The sequence below is a fragment of the Bison bison genome, unplaced genomic scaffold (genome assembly GCF_000754665.1).
Source record: "Bison bison bison isolate TAMUID 2011002044 unplaced genomic scaffold, Bison_UMD1.0 scf7180017864519, whole genome shotgun sequence".
NCBI classification, from domain to species: Eukaryota; Metazoa; Chordata; class Mammalia; order Artiodactyla; family Bovidae; genus Bison; species Bison bison.
In genome coordinates this window covers 4,478,301-4,486,034 of record NW_011495072.1, presented here as the reverse complement: position 1 = coordinate 4,486,034, position 7,734 = coordinate 4,478,301, and the positions used below count along the sequence as shown (strand labels likewise).

Here is a 7,734-nt window from a genome sequence, read left to right as displayed (position 1 = left end):
TGTGTGGGGTGGGTCTCTCTGCGGTGTGTGTGTGTGTGTGTGTGTGTGTGTGTGTGTAGAAACAGCCCCAATGCGTGCCCACAGCCGCCCTGTCCAGGGTTCCCGTCTTCTCCTCTTTCCGCCTCCTCCCTTCCTTCTTCCGGTTCCCCTCTTCTCTTACTCCCTTTCTGTACTGCCTTCTCTGTCTCTCTCTCTCCCCCTATTTCACTCAACAAACCAACCCAAGTGCCCACTGCGTGCCAGCAACCCTGCTGAGGTTCAGAAATGAATTACAGCATGCATTCTCTACCCCGGAGAAGTCTACAGTCTGGTGAGATCTTGTGAGCTGCTCAGACCTCAGGTGGATTCACATTTTCCCTCATGTTATCATGCATTCAGTCTGCACTCTAGCCCAGGTGTGCATGCACACACACACCCACACTTTGTGCAGAGGAGAAAACCAGGAAATGCTGGGGTTACCCCACGAACATGGCAGCAAACCTGAACTTCCAGGTTACAAATCACTTTTTTTTTTTAACTTTAATTTTATTTAATTATTTATTTATTTTTGATGGTCGTGTGTTTTTGTTGCTGCACATGGGCTTTCTCTAGTTCTGGTGAGCCGGAGCTATTCTTCTCACTGCAGTGGCTTCTCTTGTTGAGGAGCAGAGGCTCTAGGGCATGGGCTCAGTAGTTGTGGTGCTTGGGCTTAGTTACTGTGAGGCATATGGAATCTTCCCAGATCAGGGATCAAACCCATGTCCCCTGTAATGGCAGGCAGATTCTTTACCACTGGACCACCAGGAAGGTCCCCGGCAAGGATTTAGCATTAGACCACTATGAATGCATTCACTCATTCACTCACTCATTCATTCACCCAGCAAATGTTTCTTGAGATGTCTGTGGGCCAGTCACCTGGCCCCTGCACCTGCTGTGTGCTCTAAACATGGAGGTGCAAGCTGAGCAAACACGACATGGTCTTGCTCTTGTGTAGCTTGTGGTCTAGCAAGGGAGACAGGTGCACGTGGAACTGTGCCACGTGGGGAATACTGGGAAGGAGAGGAGCATTGCTGTAGGAGGATGCAGGGCAGCAGAACCTGACCTGGACTCAGGGATCAGGGGCTCACCCCAGGGAGAGGTCTTTTAATCACACTCTCAACTCCTCATTCTCAAAGTTCCAGCCATACTTGGTGAACTGGACACTCCTATAATACCATGTGCATCACACTGAGGGTGGAGGTGTCTGACTCTTACAGACAGCACAGCCCCAGCCCCGCTGTTACCCATCTCAGAGCGTCAGCCCTTCTCCCTGACCTTCTGCACGGGAAAGCGCAGGTTGCTGGGGTGTGCTGTGCCCTTCTGCACGCTCCTGTCTGTGCCCCGTCTCATCCAGTGGATGACTGTTTTCTCGTCCCGTGTTACTCTTTCACTCCTAACACAAGCTATTGAAGGGCAGCTAGTACCAAACCCTTTTATCTCTCCCAATGCTTCGTACATAGTAATTGCGCAGTAAATACTTGCTGATCATGGTCATGAATGACCTTACATTTCACCCCTCTTTTCCCCCTGCAGAATCACTAGTTTTTGCTTTGCTTTCTGTCTTTTCTGATAACCTGTTCTCCCTGTCCTGCCTGAGAATCTGTTAACATCTCATTTGCACATATAGCGAGGCCTTCCTCTTCTGGTTCAGCATTCTTAAAGTGTCCCCAAGCATGTCCCCCTAAAAACATACACCTATTCTCCTGGATCGAGGATGCATATTTTCTGAAGGTAGTCTAATTCATTTGGGGGGGTTAGCTTCTTTCTTACATACCTTTCCACAGACCACGCTAGGAAGAGTCAGAGCTGAGAAGGAAACCCTTGGCTATCTCATATCACATCTCATACTCTTAACTAACCACTGACTTCATTGCTCCACAGTCAGGCTGAATAGAAATGCTTTAAGTAGCATGAGTGTTTTAGGAAGATTGAATAGGGCCACCACGGGTCTTCTACCCTTGACTGCTCTCAAAGCTGTACTCCAGCCAGGGTTTACTTGTATTCCAGTGACTTCTAGCTCATCTAGAGGATTTCAGGGAAACTCCTTAAATGTCTTCCGTTTTAGTCTTCCTTAGCCCACCTGCATGGCATAATAAAATCGAACATTCTTAAGAGTGGGCATTTAAAAGGGCGCGGGGTTGTTTGTTGAGAAACCAAAACAGTACTGACTGCCTTTTCCTCTCGTTGTTCACTCTTGCTCCAAGGGCAGAATTCTCTCATGTGCAGACACTGGGATGGACTTGGCTGATGGCAATGTGCTATTAAACACCACCCTGGGTGATGGCTTGAGTGTGTAGGATTCTTGCCAAGGCTTTAGTCCGGGGAAAGTGGAAGAGACTGGGTTGCAAAACAGCATCAGGAAGGATGTGCCAGTCACGGTCACCTCGTAGAAGGTTGTTACATCCTTCCCAAAGAGGCTTCCCCCACTAACAATATTTTTTTAATTGGGTTTTTAACTTTTTTTTTTTTCGGTCTTGCCTCACATCATGTAGAATGTTAATTCCCTGACCAGGGATCAAACACATGCCCCCTGCATTGGAAGCATGGAGCCTTAACCAATGGACCACCAGAGAAGTCCCTCCCCCATAGCAATTTCATGTGAAGAAAGAACTTATCTTTCATTGGCTTATTTATGCTTAAACCTGCTCAAAGGCACAGAGGCTTGCTTATAATAGGCTTAAGTGCTTCTGTTTGCTTAGGGAGATAAAAGCTTAACTACAAGAGGAATTAAAACATGTTTTTGTATCTAGGTTATCTTGACTAGCATGAAATTATCTCCAACTCATTTACTCAAAACAATGTCCTCTAAATCAAAACACACTCTTGCTGTGAACCTAAAACTGCTCTTTTACTTTTTAGTAAAGACTATATTTTAAAAATACTCAGTATCTAAACCCAAACATTAATTCATTATTTCACTCCATCAAAAAATGTTTACTAACTACCTCTCATGGGCCAGTCCCTCTGCTGAATGCTGGTAACATGAGTGTGAATACAAATAGGTCTTGTTCTCCACTCACATGGAGTTTGCTGTCTAGCTGTTGTTTAGTCACTAGTCATGTCCTACACTTTGTGACCCCATGGCCTGTAGCCCACCAGGCTCCTCTGTCCATGGGATTTTCCAGGCCAGAACACTGGAGCGGGTTGCCATTTCCTTCTCCAGGAGCTCTTCCCAACCCTGGGGTCAAGCCTGCAGTCTCCTGCATCTCCTGTATTGGCAGGTGGATTCTTTACCACTGAGCCACTTGGGAAGCCCTTGCCATCTAGTAATACACATAAATACACAGGAAAATGACCACTACTGTCATCATTGCTGCTGAAATGATGAGAATGTAATGAATAAATGTGATGAAGAGAGTGTCATAGGGAAGTCTAAGCTGAAGGATGAGTTTCCTGGACAAGTCGGGAAGGAAGAATGCTCCATACGGAAGACGTGGGTTGGGCAAGGCCCTGTGATAAACAAGAGCATGAAATGAGGCCAGCGTGGATAGAAGGAGAGAGAGAGAGGGAGAACACAGGGTGAGACCGGAAAAAAAAGGAGGGGCCAAGCTTTGTCCACCAAACCATGCTAACAATTGTATTTTTTAATTAACAAGTAATGGGAAGACTTTGAAGTATTTTAGACAAGAAGAAACATAGATTGATATTTCAAAAAGATCACGATGGCTACGATATGGATGGCAATAGATAGGATGGTGCCTAGAAGAGGTGCAGGCTGACTCACAGGGGATGAGGGGTGTGACACTCACAGGGTGTCAGGGGATGATATTATCAGTGATGAAGGTAAGTGGGTGGATTGAGAAATACACAGGCAGGAGGATTGGCAGGACTTGATAGGAGGTGGTAAGGGATCTTGCATAACAGCCTGAATGAACAGCCCTGGAAGCACACCAGGTACATGCGGCAGGGCCAGGAGTTCAGTTTGGACCTGTTGTTGTTTTTGTTCAGTTGCTAAGTCATATCCAGCTCTTTGTGACCCCATGGACTGTAGCATGCCAGGCTCCTCTGTCTTCCACTATCTCTCAGAGTTTGCTCAAATTCATGTCCATTGAGTTGGTGATAACCATCTAACCATCTCATCCTCATATGGACTGAGATGACTTTCAGATGGCCAAGTGATACCAGGTAAGAAAGTCAGAGGAGAAAGTACCAAAGAGGCAGGGAAACCAGGCGGAGGAGGCTGGGGATCCTGAATCCACGGTTAGAACCCTGGGGCTCCTGTCTCCTCCTCCCAAGGCCACGTGAGCTCAGGAACGCTCCTGAAGACACCCTGCTCAGTGGCCCAGGATGATGTCAGACACCACCTCTTGCTTCCACAGACCGTGCTCTTCTGGACTTGTGAGAAGTACCCCTATCCCAAGGACTGGCAAGTCTTCAGCAGGGGGTTCCTGCGCCTGGTGAGGAAGCTGCACAAGTGTGTGAGTCAGCGCTTCCTCAAGCATTACTTCGTGCGGAAGAGCAACCTCCTGCAGTATGCCAGTTCCTGCGAGCTGGACGCCCTGGCCCAGACGTTGGCCTTCTTCCTGAAGGACCCCCAGATCAGCCTGCCCTGATGCTGCCTGGCCTGGGACATTCTTGGACATTTTATTCAAGCTTGACCTCACTCTCCATGGATGGTTCCTCAGTCAAATGCCAGGATCCTGTCTGGGAGAGAAGCCACAGATGGCAGTGGAAATTACATCTACCCAGCAGCATTTCAGCGGGGGAACTTCTGCCCCATGATGTCTGGTCCACGCTCCCTGCAACCAAGCAAGCCTTTCTGCCCCACTAGCTACCTCTTCTGGGGATGGCTCTCACTGGGCTTCCCTGAGCCATAGATTCTGAACTGATGATGGTTCTGAGTTTATTTTCCCTGTCTCAGGCTCTGATTGTCTGACAGGGAAGATGTAGAATGAGAACCCCTGAAAGGCCAGGCATCATCCTGCTTCCCAGGAGTGGTTCTCCAGCCCACTGAGCACAGGCTCATGATTTTCCATTTGTTAAATGGGACTATTCCTTTGCCTCCCCCAGGGCAGGGCTGCGAGCCTTTGGGACTGTGCTGCTGCCCTTTCAAGGGGAAGGCGCTGGATCAACACAACGTTTATTGTTGCTTTAGTGGCTGGGGTTCGCATTCAGGATCAGTAGCACAACTGGTTGAATGATTACATCTGCTAGGTGGTTAGCATGCCTGTGTGGCCCCTGTGCCCTCCAGCTCTCCTTATGCTGGCTGGAGCTTGTGGGTCTCCCTGGTCCCCTGATGTTCTCTAAGAAAGGGAGCATGGTTTTGATGAGTAATGGAGTCGAAGGTGGAAGTGCAGTGATCCTGGTGCTGGCTTCCCATGCTGTGGGTCAGGGGTGGGACTTCTACTTACGGAAGGAACTCAATGCTGTGATCTGCATGGAATGACTTTGGTGTCACCCCCCTCTCAGTTTCTTCCTTTGCTTTACTTGGTTTGCTTACTTGTTCACTGATAAATATACGTTCATTAGGTACTGGGGATGCAGTGAAAGCAAGGTAGACAAGGACTCACCTGATGCAGATGACACCTAATGGTAGAGACAGGAAATGAACACCTGAAATAAATATGATTATTGCAAATGCCCCAAAGGAAATAAACAGAATACTGAAATAGAGCCATGAAATAGAGGGTGAAATTGCGAACAGCTGAAAGGGAAGAAAGGGGGCCAGGGGTTGGCATAAATCAGATCACTTGGCCTTGTAAAGCTGGTAAGGAATTTGTTTTTTACTCTAAAATCAGAGGTGTGACATTTGACCTCTCCAGAAGCAAAAGGTATCATGACTTGATTTGCATTTTAAATGTTCATTCTAGAAACTGTATAAAGGGGGTCTGGGGACCCACACTAGGATGGGGACCCTGAAGACACTTGAGCCCACGTATTTGAATTTCACTGAGATCATCAAGGCCACACGTCCTGTGAAGCACACAGAGAAGGAATTCTAGGAGTTCTTGGGGGATTCAGTTTCTTCTGAAACTCATTTATGCTTCTCAATTCAAGGGAATCCCTTATTACTTAGAACATTTCCCCCAGATATATAATCTCTAAAAGCATGAACTGCTGATTTTTTTTAAAAGAAAAGTCATGTTTGAAAATGGTACAATTATTTTTACAAAAATGCCGTAAGCAAGTATGGAGTCCTTGCATTGTCACATTGGAAATCATGGTTTTAAAATATTGAACAAGCATACCATTAATTTATAGTTTTGAAAAACATGAAATTATGAGCAAACCAATATTTTGTTGGTTATTTTGCATTCAAATTCTCATATTCTTGAGAAACATCATTTTTGAGAAGGTGGCAGATATATTTTTCTAATGATGAAAACAGCTGATGCAAGTTTTAGAACAGTCACAGAATTCCAAAAAGTGAAAGTTGATTGTACCATTGAACTGAAGTGTATGTATGTGTATGGAAAGGAATGGGACTGACATACTCCACAGCCTGATTCCAGTAGATAATTCCCACCTTTCTCTACAGTTTGTGGTTTTTTTTGAAGAAAGTACAACTGTGCACATTCCTGGGAGTTCCTACTACTGGCCAGCAGAGGGCAGTGAGGGACTGCATATGAAAAGAGCCAGGTTCCCACCCATACAGCGCAGAGCCCAGCAGGTGTCGCTCCTCTCAGCCCATAGTTTAAACTGGCCTCTGCAAAAAGGGAACCAAGGGGCGAGGACTTCAGCTGATGCTGAATTGTTCTTTTCCTGCCATTTTGGCCAAAAAATTACCATCTTTCTGGTTAAAGCTCAAACTTAGCAACGGACTCTATGAGAGGATCGTTCATCTATTCCATTTCCTTGGATAGATTACACAGCTCTGAGAAATCTCACAATATTACTCTTTTATTCAGGTCAGATTTTTTTTTTTTAATTCTCCCAAACCCCTTTTTCATTCATCTCCACTCTTCAGGCGTCCCCCAACTATTTTTTTAGTGGAATGGTTGGCATTCAGAGATTGCAGTTGATTTGCTTGCATTCATATCCCACTTCTGAAACTAACTGCATGCCCTTGGCAAGCTGTTCAACCTCTCTAAATCTCCATTACTTTATGGGCAATGTTATGGGCTGGATTGTGTCCTCCCAAAATTCCTATGTTGGAGCCCTAACCCCCAATACATCCGAATGCGACTGTATTTAGAGCTAGGGGCTGTTAGGGTGGGGTCCTAATCCAATAAGACTGATGTTCTTAGAAGAAGAGACGCAGTGGACGGGGTGCAAAAAATGACCTCCTGAAAATTGAGGAGCAGCCTCAGGAGAAACCAGCAATGCTGGCACCTGGATCTTGTACTTATAGCCTCCAGACTGCGAGAAAACAATTTTCTGTTGTTTAAGCTATGCTGTGTAAGTCTGTGGTGTCTTGTTATGGTGATCCTGGGAAACTAATACATCATAAGAGAACATATACCTCACCACTTTGATGGGGGGATAAAGAGAACGATGGATGTAAAAAGCTGTTTGTTTAAAGCTGGCATGTAACCATTGAATAAACGTTTAGCATTTCAGATGCCTATTCCTCAAGTCTATTTGTGCACCTCTGCCATTCCTGATGACTGCTGCCACCCCACAGATAAATTCTTCATTGAGAAATTAGAAATCATCACAAGGAAAACATACCCATAACACTCCACATGTTCCCTAAGCCCATCTTTTCCTTCGTCACTCTTGCTACAGTATAGGAAGAGAGATCTCTCCTGATGTCTCCATGTGTGATGGGCTGAA

At 46.0% G+C, this 7,734-nt stretch overlaps 1 protein-coding gene across 8 annotated transcripts in view; it reads left to right on the top strand.

Annotated features, from left to right (window-relative positions):
- Positions 1 to 7,523, top strand: part of MAB21L3 (mab-21-like 3 (C. elegans)) — a 28,675-nt gene extending 21,152 nt beyond the window's left edge. For all 8 annotated transcript variants that reach the window (XM_010830735.1, XM_010830734.1, XM_010830733.1 and 5 more), the window contains one exon: positions 4,338 to 7,523. In XM_010830735.1, coding sequence (XP_010829037.1) covers positions 4,338 to 4,571 — 234 coding nt within the window. In that variant the 3' untranslated portion in view covers positions 4,572 to 7,523. The remainder of the gene's footprint in view (positions 1 to 4,337) is intronic.
- Positions 7,524 to 7,734: the final 211 nt, after the last annotated feature.